The sequence below is a fragment of the Chinchilla lanigera genome, unplaced genomic scaffold (assembly GCF_000276665.1).
Source record: "Chinchilla lanigera isolate Chin_1 unplaced genomic scaffold, ChiLan1.0 scaffold00109, whole genome shotgun sequence".
Classification (NCBI taxonomy): domain Eukaryota; kingdom Metazoa; phylum Chordata; class Mammalia; order Rodentia; family Chinchillidae; genus Chinchilla; species Chinchilla lanigera.
In genome coordinates, this window is record NW_004955510.1 from 6,270,537 (window position 1) to 6,286,996 (window position 16,460).

General features: G+C 53.5%; 1 protein-coding gene across 1 annotated transcript; it reads right to left on the reverse strand.

Annotated features, from left to right (window-relative positions):
* Positions 1 to 1,688: 1,688 nt before the first annotated feature.
* On the reverse strand, positions 1,689 to 16,190 carry LOC102016183 (annexin A8). The gene is made up of 12 exons (XM_005407920.2): positions 16,061 to 16,190; positions 13,075 to 13,165; positions 11,723 to 11,817; positions 10,322 to 10,435; positions 9,689 to 9,779; positions 8,906 to 8,985; positions 8,476 to 8,535; positions 7,927 to 8,020; positions 7,627 to 7,722; positions 5,835 to 5,893; positions 4,692 to 4,814; positions 1,689 to 2,581 (listed from the first exon to the last, which is right to left on the reverse strand). Exons 1-12 carry the CDS (start codon positions 16,079 to 16,081, stop codon positions 2,522 to 2,524), a joined length of 984 nt encoding a protein of 327 aa, XP_005407977.1. The 5' UTR covers positions 16,082 to 16,190; the 3' UTR covers positions 1,689 to 2,521.
* Between the last annotated feature and the right edge of the window lie 270 nt (positions 16,191 to 16,460).

Consider the following 16,460-nt stretch of genomic DNA (forward strand, 5'->3'; position numbering starts at 1 on the left):
GGGAAGCAGTTGCCTTGTGACAATGCATGTCCTCCTTGTCCCTCAAAAGACCGTGGTGCCCTGGGCCATCACAGAAGGCATCCGTCACCATGAAGCCATCATGGTGGAGAGGTGGTGTAGGGACAGTCCCAGCTTCCAGCCATCTCACCCAACTACCCAGAATGGGAGGGAAGGAGGTTCCATGGGATTCCAGATGCATGCTCTGGGGTCACCCTGAGCTTTAGTTCTTCCCTGCAAAGTCTCCAGGGGCAGAGATGAGCCATCTGCACCGTGCCCTGGTTGGATTCTTGACTATAGAATTTGAGCATCATCAAGTGATGGGTTTTCTCCCCTAGCTCTGCAGTTGTTTGACATGGGCAGTTGCAACCAGGATCCAGCCTACATGGAGAGGCGAGGAAAGGGAGGGAGGGAGAGGGAGAGAGAAGGAGAGAGTGAGCAAGGGAGAGGGAGAGACAGAGACTAGGTCAGAGTGTCACGGATCCAGTGCAGGGCAGAGCCAGGGTCCACCTCCCATCTGTGTGAGCTCAGAGCCCGTCCTGTGTTGTCCCCTAGTCTCTCATTCCAGGGCATGCCCTTTACTCCTGGGGCCACACTCTGAAGTTTGTGCACTGGGTTACCATCAGAGGCAGAGGCCACAGCCCCTGACAAGGCCCCAGGAGGGGCAGGAGGACTGTTTTAGTGGAACAGATGAGCTGCTGCTTATGATATAAAATGTTGCTATTGGGGAAGAACAAATGTGGCCCTAAATGGCAGACTGCAGTGGGCTCCATAGGGTAGATTTTGGCTCAGTTGAGGGTGAACTCTATGAATCACCTTTTGGGAAAAGACTGGGCCACCCAAGGAGGCTGTGAATGCCTGTTGTGGGTGATACACTGTGTCAGTTTAAGGAGCCTAGAGGCTTAGCTAAGTGACTCAGCAGGTCTACATCCAGGGGTGAAAAGACATTCCCTTCCTAGTCCCGGATGTTGTTCATTGTGTCAATTTGAGAAGTTTAGAAGGTTAACTATGAGACTGACCAGGGGGCAGGGTCCTTACTTTGTATTCATGGTGCACCTATGCAAGAGGAGGGTGAGGAGATGGTGTGAGTGCGACCTTCCCTCCACTCCACGTGGGGTAGCCTGCTTACAATAGAAGGGAGGAAAAGAGGCTTGTTCTCCCCCTTGTACTCTTGCTGTCTTCTGCTGCCTTGAACTGTTGTCCCTGTGTCATGCCACCCTGCCTTGGAGCCAGCTGATCATAGACTGAAACCTCCACAAACTGTGAGCTAAATAAACCTTTCCTTCCTTAATTTTGGGTGTTGGGTATTTTGTCTCAGCAGAGAGCAAAAAGTAAGACAGTTCCCACCGTTGGAGGCAGCCAACTGCACCCCACACACACCAAGTACAACCCAAGTGGCGCATGGATGCCTCGGGGTGTGTGCCACAGAGAGCAGTCAAGGTACAGTAGGAAGATACCAGGTGACTTATGAAATCCCCTTCCAACCTTGAGATACTAGAATTTAGGGTACAAAACTAGAAGTGAATAGAAACTACCCTTATCTACATGAGTCATGCCCAGGGCAACAGTGGGCACAAGGCCACCGCAGAGGTCCTTAGGGGATGCTCACAAGCATGAGTAGCTCCCAAAACTCTGCTTCTGGCCAATGAAACTGACCTTGCTCTGGTCACTGGTACAAATCAAAGACTCTGTTGGAACATGCAGATGTTTATTATTCTGAAAGCCCAGGAGATATCTAGGAGGATGAGGGTCAGGTCTCTGCAGACTCCAGGATTGGTGGCCTTGGGTCAGAATGAGTCATGTTCAGGCAGTGGGGCTGTCCCTTGTGCTGCATGCTGTGTCATGGAAGGACAGCAGAGCTACTGAACAACCAGGAAGCCTAAGCCTCTAGGACAGTGTTGTTGGGTCAGGGCATCAATCTGCAGTCTAATTACTCTGCCATGAGGACAGTGTGAGGATGTTTCTTCCACAGAGTCTGATGCTTCCTGAGGAGGCAAGTGGCATCCCAGCAGGTGGGCCTATGTGTCCCTTTCTCAGCAGGCCAAGGGCCTGCGCTATAATACAAAAGGGCTCTCAGGGACCTCTGGCTGTGGTTGATAAGGAAGCACCTAACTGAGACACTTGTCAGAGATCCATGTTCTTCCTGGGGGATCCCTGATTCGGTAGATGGGACAGAGCTCAGGTCTAACCTGTGCCCAGGTAATTCTGTGACTAGTGAAGCTCAGGCAGGCTCTGTCTAGGAGGAAAAAATGACTCACAAGCCCCTGTAGACCGACATATTGGTCCAGCAAGAGCTTTGCTAAATTATCCTTGTACACACACCTGGAAATGACCTGGGAGAGAAGGCAGGAAGAGGAGGCTGAGACACTGTCATCCCCTGGGTGAGAAATGTTGGCCAGAAAGCACTGGGAGATAGAAGACTGGAAGCCAGCTGAGGTCCCCCCAGTCCCCACCCATGGCCAAGGTCATGTGGCAGGGCTGGAGGCCCTTGCTTCTTGGCCTTGGCTCTTGTTCTTCAATGACTTCATGGGTCACTGCCCACCAGGTTCAGCAGGGCATTCTTGTAGTCACCGCTGGTGTCATCCTGAGGGCAGCAGGCAGAGGAGGTTTAGAAGGGGGTGTTGATGACCTTGGCCTGACTTTCAAGAGGAGCTGCTGACATTATTATGGAGGGTTGTGCTTCTCAGGTAGGGTCTGCCCTTTCAAGGGATCCAGGTTATGTCATCCCTCTTTCTTGTTCTTCATTTTGGAGGACTCCTTTGGGTCACCTTTGGAGTCCCCCCCCCCAGTAGGGCTTTTCCACCACCATTTGCTTATTCTACATGATCCATTATTTATTCAGTGGCTGCTGGTACAGCTCCCAGCCGAGGCTGAAGGCAGGTGCCCAGTGCTACACCTGGACAGTGCCTGGGTTTGGGCTAGAGTAGGTAGGGATGGGGCTGGAGCGAGTTCTACTTTGCTTTGGAGCAGTTTACATCCTGTGGAAATTACCTCTTCATTGACAATTTAGGAACATTTTCTTGTTAATTTTAAACTTTCCTTTTTTGGGGGGAAACTATTCATTTTTGCCTACTTTTTCAAATGTATGCATCGTACGTGTAGTTTTTGTGAGTTTTCCTATCAATTTCTACATGAGAGTTTTTAGCATTGGTATCTTGTTGGAAATCATTTTTGCTTTGACGACATTATGGAAACTTAGTCACAACCGCAGCTGAATTTTCTTAAGTGAAACAAGACACAAATTGGAGAGGATGGGTTTCAGGTGTTGCTGGATAAACAGCAGTACTTCAATTCTGTAATCATGAGCCTGCGGGATCTCTGTCTGCCACAGGGCTCCAATTTACACAAGTGGAAGGGCTTATTTTTACATAACGGTGTTTTGATCTTCAGAAGTGTGGCCAGGGCCCTAACTAACTGGAATTTGAGAAGGGACAGGAATCTCTCAGGTGCCTTAGGTCACCACGTGTAGTTAAAAGACTTCAAGATGATGAACTTGGATGGCCACTGGCCTGTGCTTAGCCCTCCTGTCTCCTGCCCAGGCTGGCTGGGACATCTAAGCTGCACCAAGAATCATTCCGGCCCTCCCTGCATCCTTGCTGTCCTGCTGCCCTATCCTGAGATACCTTGGAACAGAACTGTCTTTAAACATGTGGATTCCAGGATCCCCCACAGATACCTAAATCTATACCTGCTCAAGTACTTTATGTAAGTGGCCTATAAACTATGTACATTCTTTGAATGATTTCTAGGTTATGTAAAATACCTACACCAACGGAAATGCTTCACAGTACTTGTTATACTGTATTGCTTAGGGAATGATGACAGTGATAAAACTCTGTACATGTTCTACTTTTATGCAATTTTTTTCCTGAATATTTTTTATTCTCTGTTGCTGGAATCCACAGATGCAGAGGGCCACCCACCTACATGATAAACTCTGTTTTTGTTTTTTTTTTTCTTTTGCGGTACCAGGGATCAAACTCAGGACCTTGTGCTTGTGAGGCAGGTGCTTGTGCCACTGAGCTATATCCCCAGCCCTAAAGTATGTTTCTTGGAAAGTGTAGTTAGCAATTAACATTTATACCAGCAACTTGACTTGGTAGTCAATGAAGCCTTGGGGAGTTATTTGTCTTGATTTGACTTCTGCTAATGAAGTTGTCAAGGTCTCAATTTGCATTAGTCACTAGATGAGCTGCTTGTCTCTAGGTTATAGCAGTGTAACAATCATTCTGCGTTTAAAGACTCTGGAGATTTCACTAAGTGGAATCTGGTTAGGCAGCTCACTGAAGCCCATCCAATTATATGTCCTCAAAAGTTTACTGCCAGGACTACTTAAGTGTAGACTGAGTGAGGGCCCTGATCCCCACCAAACTATTTACCCTCATTGACACCTCAGATATGGCTCCTTCTGCATGGCTCTGGTGCATTTACAAAGGGGTGACCACAACCCCGATGCAGAGATAGCTGTCTAGGCCAGACACAGAGCATCCACCATGCTTTGGTCACCACAAGCTCCCCGCACCTCCATCCACACTGCCTCCTTGCTATGTGCTGCATGTACCCCAGTGTAACCAATGAAATATCCCAATCCCTCCAGGGACACGACAGACACTTGTGACATCAGTCACAGCATCCAGGTCTCCCAGCAACATCTCCATCACTACCTAGTGTTAGAGCTGGAACTCGTGGCTTACCATGATCACGCTGCTGAGGGTCTTGCCGTACATCTTATTGAACTGATACTTGATAAGATTTAAGTCAACCTCACACCTTGAGACGATGATCCTTATGAGTGTCCCATCACATGTCCCTGCTCCCTGGATGAGACAGAGGCAACCAATTGTCACTTCTTACCTCTCCTGCCCAACTCTGCAGTGCTGGAAAGGGCTATGGGGTTGGGTTCTGGGGCTTTGTAAGAGAGGGAGATGCAGGAACGAGCCAGGGAAGCACTCAGAGGGAAGCTAGGGCGGTGCAAGGTGTGTGTTTGGTTTGCCCCACAAGGTCTGGATACAGAATGCTCACTGCTCCAAGGATAAGGTTTCTGCCATGAGCAACAGCTGCGTCAGTCACCTCACTGGCCTCACAATTCACAGGCATAACTTCCTGCAGTAGAGCCTCTGGCCTGTGGGAATCCCACACCCTCTTTTATTTCTGGGCAGGTGTGGTCAGAAGACTGGGCTTTCTGGAACTACTTTTACTTTAGGTGGGGTCAGCAACCTCAAATCAGGAAAACTGGGCACTGGCTTCAGTTGGGGAAACTAATTTCATTCTTTCTCCAGTCTGGTTCCAGAAACCAGTACTGCCCCCTACATTGTGAGGCTTGGGTAGCCTTTTGGGCAATAGGTACATGGAGGTTGGCACCTGGGCATTTGAGGAGCACTGTGGTGCCCTCCCTCTGAGCTTGTTCCAGTAAAGGGTACTTGGTTCCTGGCAGTCGCTGCCTCTGACCTCCAGGACCACATCTGTCATGTGGTGCATGGCTGGCCTGGGAACACCTGTGCTGGCCTGGATTCAAGTCACAGCTCAGCCTCACAGCAGCAGTGTGACCTCAAATTCACGCCTGTGTTTCACCACCTGTAGGGTGGTGTTGACACAGGATTGTTGTCCAAGTTCAGTGAGCCAACCTTGAGCAGGCACCTGCTCAACCTCACCTTCAGGAGAGGTGGCTTCCCTTTCCTGGCCTTAGCCTGTCCTCTGAGAAGCAAAACCCTTTGATCCATAGCGGTTGAATTAAGAAAAGAGAAACCCCCAGATTGAAGACAGTGATGCTCTGAGCTCCTCGGCCGTGAAGCTGGTGCTGGGTCTAGGAGATGGCAGGGAGGTAGAATCCGAGTTACCTTCATGGCGTAGTACAGTCTCTCTGCAAAGTAGCTGTGCAGGTTCTGGGTGCACTTCACTGGCAAATAAAAAAGCTTTGTTAACATCCTGAGGTTGTAGGCAGTGTCGCCTACACTTCTATTTATTTATACCTTGCCCCAGGTGCTAAGGGTTAGCATTGTGCAAGGCTTGGCTTATTTCTTTGTACTCTGCCTAGTTCCAAAATAGAGGCTTTGTATTAGGTGGGGCAAGGCAGAGGAGGCAACCTGGGGCACCAGGCATGGCTCCAAAGGCCCAGAGAAGGCAGGCGAAAGGGCACATGTGAAATGCAGACTGCACTTCTGGGGCTTGTAGGGGTCACAGCTTAGGCCTCTCAGGAAAGCACAGGCCCAGGACAGCCCTGGGCTCTCAACCCCAGGTACTGCTCCTCCAAGAATCCAGCCTCCCTGCTGCAAGGTGGCACACAACACGGTAGCCATGGGCCTCAGGGTGCCCTGTGAGCAGGAGCCCTGCATCCTGAATTCCCATTTGACAAGTGGGGCTTGGGCCCAGGGACTAAGGGGCAGGGGTCTCTGGTCCCAAGGGTGTGCCCCATGCATGCTTGGTCATAGTGCTATGCTGAGATTTGGCGTCTCACAGGGCACTGGTGTTTTCACCAGGAATGCAGGGCTTGTGTCCAACCCCCGCCTGGGCAACTTTGTTACCTAACCCCGTGACCAGCTGTTATGGGAGAGAGAGTGAGCTTTCAGGGAGAAGCAGACAGGAAGTGCCCAGTGCAGTGAGGCCAGCACACTTCCTGTTCCCTGCCAAAAGGTATGCTCTAGGAGGTGTTATCACTGAAGACCTAGGGGCTGTGAGAGCAGGGGCTGGGCCTCGGTGCTCCAACAGAGACTGGATTTTATTACAATGGCTGAAGCTGACCAGGGAGTCTCAGATATCTACATCCACTGAAGAGACAGGGACAGAGGGGTTGTGGTGCACATAGGCAGCCCAGGGTGAAGGTGAGCACCCTGAGCAGAAGCATTGTTTGATCTCATCCTGTAGGTGACAGCACAGGAGAGGTCCCTCTGCCTGGGCCCTGGGTCTGGGCTCTCTTTTCATTAGGATCTCAGCTCTGGCCCTGAGATCCACTCTGGAATGGGGCCTCCTGTGTGGATCCTGCCTCCTGCTGTGGGGAAGGGTCCCTGTGTTCCCAGTGCCAGACCACCAAGCTCTTGGTTGGAACTCTAATCACACGCATCAACTCTCCAGTCAGCAACTAAGGCAGAGGCTGGGCCTGGCTCAGGTCTAGGGAGGTGGCTTTTTACAATGCCTCACAATCAGAGCCACATGCTTTCTGTGTGTTGTAGACACCCATGCACTCATACAGTCTCTCAAACACACGCCGTCACACGTGTACACTATCCCTTACAGTCTTACACAGATGCATGTACTTACACTCACAGATGTACACACACTACCTCTCAAAACACATTCACACACCTACACACTCTCAAACATACTCATGCAGATGCACACACTTGTGTGTACATTCACATTCTCACATGTACACTCATGCACACATGCACACACTAACACTCACCCCGAACACGCTATCTGTCAGACACACATGTAAGCATACATGCACATATTCATGCACAAGCTCACACATTCCACTCCCATACATGTAGTCCCTCTCTAACATATGCTCACTCTTACATGGCATTGGGAACATGTGCACAGCACAGGGGACAGTCCTTGCAGGAGACACTGAGATGCTAGGGGTGACGTGGCCCTGTGGACTCTTGTGCCAAGGGGCTGTGCCCTTCTTACCCACGGTGAGCATGGCCTCCTCCAGTGAGCCGTGGGTCTCACTCTTGATGCTCTCCTCGATGCTTTTGTTGGCAATTTTCTCATACTCTTCAAACACTGTTGAGGGAGGGCACCACTTAGGGGATGTGTGGATGGCAGGCTGCAAATCAGCTTGGTCCCTCACCTCCTCTTGGGGGCCAGGGAAGGGGCCAGGGCTCCCTGGCTCACCCCCAACTCCATGACTTGAGATTGGGCATGCAGGGAGAGCCCTGGGCCAGGGAATTCCCCGTGCCCCAGCAACGCCACCCCTCAGCTCCGTACCTTTCATGAGGTGAGGGGCACTGCGCGTGCACAGAATGGTGATAAATTTCATCTCGTCAGTCCCGCTGATCTTCTCACCCGCTGCGTATAGGTCCTGGTATTGGGACATGCCAAAAAACCAGGGAAGGTGACCGAGGAGGTGAGGACAAAAGCCCAGGCCAGCATTCCTTCCATGGTGTCTCTGTGACAGGAGCTCACTCTCCTGATCTCCTTTTACTCCAAAAACTCTAAGCCTTCTCTCCACACTGGGACAGAGCTACTCTAGGAAAACTACTCCTCACCCCAGGCAGTGTAGAGGGCCAAGCGCTGCCAACACAGGGGTCTGGCTGGGTCCTCCCTCCCCCGGGCCCTGGGTTGGTCCATCCTGGACAGACCTCAACCAGTCTCCCTCGATGTCACTGCCCTTCCCTCTTCTGAGTCTCCCCAGCGTATCCCCCACCCTGACACCATGGGCCAGAGGTCTGCAGGGAGCTGAGCTGAGCAGCTTCCTGCTGGCAGAGGTGTCATAGGTCCCCAAGCCCTGGTGGCCAGAGCAGGGCACGGACTCACCTGTGCGTCTTGCAGGGCCAATCCTGGGTCCACATAGCCTCTCACATCATCCCTGCTACCCTGGGAACAGAAGAGACAAGGTGGCTCTGTAAGGGGTCCCAAGGGCTCAGAGGCGACTTTGTGCAAAGCAGTTGTCCTCCCTAAGCCTTGGGGTTCTTGTCTGTGCAGTGGAGCAGACCCAATACTTGTTGTAAGGGGATTCATTGAGTGGGTAGGCATGGAGCCTGGCACTAGCCGTACGAAGGTCCTGCTCTGTGACCAGAGCCCTCCTTCAGTTCTGAGGTGCTGTTCCCCCCAGCTGAGCCTGGATAGGGGCTGGGGTTCTGCAGTGAGGACCCACAGTGATGGCCAGGATGCACCCAGGCCCCTGCCAGGGCTCTGTCCATGAACTGATCCTAGGGCAAGGATGTTGGGGTCCCAGGCTGGGTACCTGCAGCAGGCACACGAGGATCCGCTCCAGGTAGCCACTTGTGTCTGCTTGGATGTCTTCCTCTAGGCTGGACTCATAGTCTGCAGGGAGACAGGACCAGGGGGCATGATAGTCACCCTGGGCCACCCAGGATGGCTTTCTCTTGCCAGCCCTATGTCGCTCACTTACCCCATGGAAGCTTTCTAGGAAGGGCCAGTCCTTTGCACAGGGCATGGACACAAGGCCTTCCTGTCCAAGTGGCAGAGTTCTGTCACTTGGGTGTTCATTCACAACAGAAGTGACCTGGATGCCCCAGCCAACCTCCAAGCACAGAGATAGGCCAGGCCTGGGGCAAACATGCTACCAGGTCCACAGCCCAGAGGACCAGTTGACCTCTGTTTGCTCTGCAACCAGATTACCCAGGACAGCTGGACAGCTGTCTGTGCCAATGACAATGCATCCTGACAGATGGCCCTGCAGGTCCTCTGGGTGAGCTAGGAAACAGCCACCCTGTATGCTGGTGACCCAGCCTCAGGTCCACAGCATTGCCATGTGCCTATCCCCTCGCAGCCCATGAGCTCAAGGACTGGGTCCAAATCAGGTCCAGTTTCACTTTAGGTGCACAACTTCATGTGCAGATGCCTAGCACCTTTGTATAGAAGGGCCCAAAGGGTCCTTCCCAGTGTGGATGGGCTCTTGTGGGTGACACTTGGCCCTTGTTTTCTGCTCACTCTCAAAGCCCCTGCCTTTGTCAAACAAGCCTTTAACTCAAGCCCTGCCCCTCCTCCTTTGCAGCCCCCTTACCCTCCTTGTAGGCCTTCATTATCTCTTGCAGCTGGCATTTGGTCCGAGAGGCCAGGATCTCAATGATGACCCCTTCTTTGGTACCTAGACCCTGGGGACAGAAAGCAATGTGGGCTGGAGGCCTCTGTTCTCCAGCTTGGTCTGCACCCTCTTTCCTCAATATGCCTGAGCCCCAGGAAGCACCAGCTCTGTTCTGATCACGATGGTGGGCCCTGGTGGGAGGGTGCGACCCGGGAGACCATTTGTCTGCAGTGACGGATTTCGAGGACAGGCTGTGCCTTGACCCCCCCTTCTCAGTTGGTGGTCTTGGACCTGTGGCTCCCATGCCCAGCCAGAACATCCTTATGTGTAAATAGGAATAATAAGCCATGCCCACCCTGAAGGAGGGATTAGCAATCATGGATGGAGAATGCCTGGTGCCACTGGTAGAGTAACCTTCCTATCAATGAATGGGGTCCCTGATGCTGGGTACTGTGTCCTTCCTAATCTGCAAAAGCAATGAGAAGCAGAGGTGACCCGGAGGGCCATGTGTGGGGTTTCAGAGCTGGGGAGGACAGGCCATCCCGGAGCTGTGAGCTCACTGGGTACAGCTGGGCCCAGGTGGCTACAGCACAGGGTGGCTCACGGAGTTACCTTCATGGCGTCATGCAGCTCCTTGGCCTCGTACCTGTAGGGCGGGTACATGAGGGCCACAATGAGTCTTTCAAACTTGCCACTCAGCTCTGACTTCAACGTTTCGGTGAGATCCTGAGGAGGAACAGGAAGAGATGAGTGTCCACAAGGCCCTCCAGAGAGCAGGCCACAGGGTGGCACTGGGTCCAGGATCCCTGGCTAGATTCCCACATGGGCCCTGCCACTGGCCAGCTGGGGTCTCTTGGGTCAGCTCCTTAGTCTCTAAACCCCGGGCCCGCTTGCCTGTTACAGAGGGATGCTGGAGCTCCAGCTTCGCAGCCTGGCATGGGGGATGGAGAGATGTGTGATTCAGCCCAGCACTCCCTGGCCCCAGAACTGGGCACACAGTAGCTCACAATAAAATAAAATTGCCCTTGGGTACCAGACTGCAGCTCGGCAGGTGGCAGCGTGGTGCTTAGCTCAAGAACGAATGACTGTCTCTTGGGCCACAGGCCTTCAAAGAAGGAAGGAGGGAAGGAAAGGGAAGAGGAGGGAAAGGAGGGAGAGGGAGAGAGAGAGAAAGGAAGGGAGGAAAGGAAGAAGGGTGGAGGGAGCAAGGCAAGAGCCCACCTTGTATGAGACTCTTTTTAAGGACACATGTTTCCACAAGGAGCCACCAGCCACAACAACTGACCTGGACCAAGCAGCAGAAAGATCAAGGGCATTGTCCGACCAGGATTTAAGTCCCAACCCTGTTGCTTACAGGAGCTGGGATCTTGGACAACTTTCTCAGCCTCTCTGGACCTGTCTGTTTCCCCAGACATTGTAGATTAATGCATAGTCCTGAGGGTTTCAGGAGAGGGCCTATGAAAATGTATGTTGGGGTCTCCAGGGGAATGTTTGGGCTTTGTTACCATCTTCCTGGGTTAAATCTCCAAACCAATGATTTGAGCCATGGAGACTTCTGGGCACCCATGGCTATGCTGTGTGTATTCCCTGTTTACTCATCGGGAGCCTCCAGTGCCTGGCCCTGGCTAGGAGCTGGGCAGGTACAGGGCTCTAGAGTTGCCTGGGCAGAAGGGATGAGACTTAGTGCATGTAGCTTCCATATGAGACAACAGTGCCCTTGTCCGGGACAGAGAGAGCCAGTCCATGTGTTGGGCTGTGAGGAGGAGACAGAGGTTGGCTGAGGTGGCTGGATGAACAGAGCACCAGGGCCAGGGGACAGCTCCAGGCTGAGCCTGAGAAGGGGAGAGGAAGTGGTGGGGGGTTGGGAGCTATGAACAGGTCTGCCAGATGAAACAGAGCCACTAGCTAAACCTGAACTTCCGGTGAATAGAGAATAGTGTAAGTGCTGGAGTGCAGACGTCCCTATGGGCATGTTTTCAGGACCCTGGCCTGGGCTGCAGCCCTGCCCCCTACCTTGCCGAACTGAGCCTTGAAGGACTTGGCAATCTGCTGCCGCTGCGCATTGCTCCTCTTGGTGAGCACGTCAATGATGGCTTGCTCGTTGGTCCCTGCGAGGTACACAGTATGAGCTGAGGGGGACCAGAGAGGACTAGGGAAGGGGTGTGGCCGATGGATCTCTCAGCCAGAGTTGGGAGAACCCACCTGTAATCCCAGTACAAATGAGGCTGAGGCAGGAGGGTTTCAAGTTTGAGCTCAGCCTGAGCTAGTCATTCAGTGAGACTCTGTCTCAAGATAAAATACATAAAAGGACTTGGGATATAGTTCCACATGAAGGCCCTGGGTTCAATACCTAGTACCGAGAAAAAAAACTATTGCCTCATTCCTTAGCCCTCACAAGATACTGGGATGCAGCCCAGGCCTAGCCTCAGAGTAGGGGAACCTGCGGATCAAGTGCCCTGGACATTACCCCTGGGCCTTTTCAAGCTTGGCCAAGTGAAACCTCCCACCCTGCCCTCCCTTGTGTTGGTGGTGGCTGGAGAATGTCATGACTAAGAGTCCGGACCACTGGGTCTGAGACAGCCCCGGGCTCATGGTCCAGCTTGGGGCCGCACTGTCCCACTTCCAGTCCTGCCGGGACAGGATGGGGACAGGAAGCAAGCTGGTCCTGAAGCCAGCCAACATGGGCCAGGGGTGAAGCTGCAGAACCTGTGTGGCTGATGCTGCCTGGGCCCTGGTCCAGCTCTGCCCATCCACAAACCCATCCACACTCCCCACCAGGCCTGTGCTGCACCCAAGATTCACAGTTAAAGAATCATTTTATAGTAACACATGCACACCCACGAGTATAACAGCACAATGCACGACAGCTAAGTCTTAGAAGCAATGTATATGCCCGTCAGGAGATGGATGCATAAAGAAAATATATTTATACATAATGGAGTACTACTGTGCCACAAAGAGGGATAAATTTGACTCATTTCTAGGAAAAGGATGCACTTCGGGACCATAATTCAGTGAAATAAATCAGACACACAAAAACGTAATCATCCTGTACTGTAAACATGCACTAATAAAAAGAAAAGCAAAACAAGAGATTCACAGGGACGCTCAGGGCCATTCTGTGAGTGAGAAAGCTCAGAGTGATGGTGGAGTTGCCTGCACAGGGCACAGCCGATGGCCTCCCCCTCCCACCACCCTCCTCCCCTCTGGTCTCCCTGGGGAAGCCAGGTCTGTGCGAGCCTCTGAGTGACAGGGTAGTCCCCAAAGTGTCACGTGGACAACCCCGTCCCCAGCTGTGGGCTGGTATCTGCTTTTCAGGACTGGGAGCAGAGTGGAGACCCTGCAGAGTCACGGCCCCCACTCACCAATTCCCTTCATAGCTTTGTAAAGGGTCTCTGCGTCCGGGTCTGGGTTGAAGTGGGAGCTTCCCTTCACAGTGACGCCTTCCTGTTCAACCTGGGAGAGAGGGTGTCCTGCTTAGAGTGGGTGGGGGCAGCCCGTTAAGGAGGGTAGGCACCTTTGGGGGCTGAGACCAGTATGGCCAGCTTGGCCAGTGCCAAACCTCCAGATCCTTGGTCGGCAGGCTGGAGCAGCCAGGGCCAGGGTGTGTGAGGTGATACCACCCAGGCTGTGCTCAGCTGTGTTCTCTGAGGATGTGTAGCTGGCCCTGCCACCTCTGGCTCCCTCCTGCTCCATCAAGGGCAGTGGAAAAAAGGAAAAGGCCTCCCAAAGCCGGCAGCTGCCTTGAGATCATGTGGATATGCAGTGTAGTTTGTGTCCAAGGATGGTTTGAACTCAGCCTCCTTGACCTGCAAGTGGGGACTTCCAGGCACCTGAGGGCCAGGGTCAGCCGGGCACCCACATGGCTCAGGACGTCGGCAGGGCCACAGGCTTGTGGGGATAAAGGATTGCTTATAGTGGACTCCGGTGTGCAGCGGCACATGGCCCAAGTTCCACAGCCTGGACCTGCAAGTCTCCAGGCCAGGCCGTGCTGAGGGCCCCTGACCCCTGTGCCTACACCAATGGCCCCTCTCAAGCTTGTATTTTTGGGAGAGGTGTGAGGAGTGGAGGGGATTGGAGAGAGGCACTGAGTCCGAGGGAGACTTGAATTCTTCAGTGGAAAGTTCAGTTGTGCTGAGTCAGGTCTTCACATACCTGTCCACCTCCCCTTTCCGTCGTCGCTCCATCGCCCAGCAAACTCTCTACCCATAGGCTCATCCATTCATCTGTTCAGCCATGCCCCACCCACCTAGCCATCTAACTTCTAGGTTTATCCTTTTATCTTTCCCTCTTTTTTTGAGACAGGTTCTCACTATGCAGTTCAGGTTGGCTTTAAACTCACTATGCAGCTCAGGTTGGCCTTGAACTCACAGCAGTCCTCCTGCCTCAGCCTCCCGCTTCTTCCATCTTTTTCCCTCCCTCTCCCTTCCCGTCCCCTCCCCTCCCCACCTCTCCCCTTCCCCTTTCCCTCCTTTTCATCCATCTATCATTCACACATTCATCCATCTTCTTCCTTCCCACTTTCCCTTTTTCTCCCTTCTTTCCCATACTCCCTCTCTCCATCCATCCATCCTTTCATCTAAAGTCTAGATTAAATCCTGAAACCACAGAACAGATTCTCACCCATGGTATATCTGTGGGGAATCTTTCTTTTGAGCAAGGGTTTAGATGTCTTTCTTTACCCTTGCTTGAATTTCAAATGCCTGGTAACAGACCTTCCTGTCTCATTTCTTAGCACCATGTTCTACAGCAGAAACTGTTAGAAGTAATTCCTGTGGAAATTCCTTCCAGAGAGCCGGTGTGGTCCAGATGTTGCCCAGCGGCATGCACACGTACACTATGTCCCTTTCTGGTAAGGTCCCATATGCATTACTCTTCCCAGGTGTCGACTGGAGCGTTGCTTGTGTCAGTGCTTTGGAAGTGGCACGTAGCTCAGGGACACGCTGGCGAGTGGCGGTGTGGACCTCACCCACATCTCAACTCATGCCGTGCCCCTCCACCTCCTTGGTTTGCTGGTGACTCAGCCCTTCCCAGACTCCCGGACTCTTGGAATGCTTGGGCGGAGAAAGCCTCACCCACAGGCATGCAGATCATCTGGGAGGCTGGGGGCCACTGAGCTCTAAGTGTCTAGCTCTGCCCCTGCCCTTGCAGCAGGCCAGGGACCTAGGCACCCTGTATCTGCCAGCAGATCTCTTCCTGGCTGGGTGATTTCACCGTACCCAGAGGCCTTAGCCTCACTTCCCAGAATAAGATTTTTGAAAAATGGGGTGATTTTTTGGAACTGGAATCTGAACTCCACCTGGCCTGGGGCCCCAGAGGTTGCTATCTGAGCATGGTGGGTGAGATCAGACAGGCGCCTCTTCACTGGGGTGACTCAGATCTGCAAAGCAGAGGAGCCGTCACACTTTGTTTCTCCCTGTCTGGGTTGCTCTTTCCCTTGCAGGCAGAGGGGCCTTTCCAAGAAGGGACAGAGAGGGTCCTGCCCTGGGACAGGGCCATACCCCAAAGATGGACTGCTCCAGTCCCTCTTTCATGCCCCTTCCATCCTGCCCAGGGGACAAGTGATCCGCATTGGCAGCCCGGCCAGCCACAGAGGGTGTCCATGGTGACCTGGCCAGGGAGCCAGCTGTCGCTAGGTACAGGGATGGCCCAAACCTGCAGAGTTTGGGTTCAGAGTCAGGCTGCTCAGGCTGTAGCCCAGACCCTGCACCCACCTGTGTGGCAGAACCACTTGAGGACCCTGTGGGCCAGGTCCTCCTGTTAATTCGCCCCCTCCCCAATTTGACAAACGGCCAGCAACCCTCCCTGGTGCCAGCCCAGCCTTCTTGTCCTGTGTCATGGGCACTCCTGGGTCCCCACCAGCAGCTGTTGGCCCTAAGATGGTTTCTCCCCATCTTAGGCCTTCACGGCTCCCCAGAGCTCTGAAGGTTCAACCCCGACCCCTTGACCCATGTGAGGCCCCTTAGGATCCCGCCTGCCTCTGCAAGCCCATCTTGTGCCTGCTCAGTGCCCTTGAGCCATGTTGGCGGCTTCCCTCCACAGCCGCTCCCCACCCTTCTGTGCCTCACCCGGAGCAGCCTGTCGAGTTCCCTCAAAATGCACAGGCGTGTAGCTCAGCCTGCACCCCCACCTCTTAGGAACATCCTCCTCTGGGCTCCCCCCCGCCAGCTTCCCTTGCACTGCAAGTCTCTTCATCTGGCTGCTTCCCCACTTGGTCCTGTTCCTGCCTGAGGTCCTGAAGGCCTGGACAGTTTCTTCTAGGTCCTCCCCAGGGCTTGGCCCCGCAGGCCCTGCCTGCCCTGCTGCAGGCCTCCTGGGTGCCCACCCCATCTCCCTCTCACCCCGACTCACCCAAGCTTTCCACCAGGCCATTTTGGTCACCTCGCTGCCACCTTTCCCAGGGAGATGAAGAGACACTGGTGGCCACTGCTGGGGACTGGGCACGCCCTGCTCTGCTGTGGGCTGTCAATCTGGCAGGAGTGGGTGTGGTGGTGCAGGCAGGCCCAGGCCCCACCCAGCCCCATCCCAGCCTCTTCTCCTCCCCTCCCCTCCCCTCCGGGCCCTCCTTGGCTCCCAGGCCGCACCCAGGCCCTGCCCAGGCTTGTCCCGGAGAGACAGCCGCACCCTCATAGCCCCTAGTGTGGGCTGCGGTGGACTGGCCAGCTGGAAACTCTGAGAAGGCTCTGAAAGTGGACTTGGTAAATATGGGTGTAGTTTCCTATGGGTTTTGCTAGACCTCAGACATTAAAAA

Bases quoted from the DNA above. Each gene is read 5' to 3' on its own strand.
- LOC102016183 (XM_005407920.2), bottom strand. From the start codon at position 16,081: ATGGCCTGGTGGAAAGCTTGG. The intron at 8,536-8,905 runs GTACCCAGCCTG...TTCTGTTCCCAG, and splicing joins TCCTCGTGTGCCTGCTGCAG to GGTAGCAGGGATGATGTGAG. The intron at 4,815-5,834 runs GTAACTCGGATT...TGTCTCATCCAG, and splicing joins GACTGTACTACGCCATGAAG to GGAGCAGGGACATGTGATGG.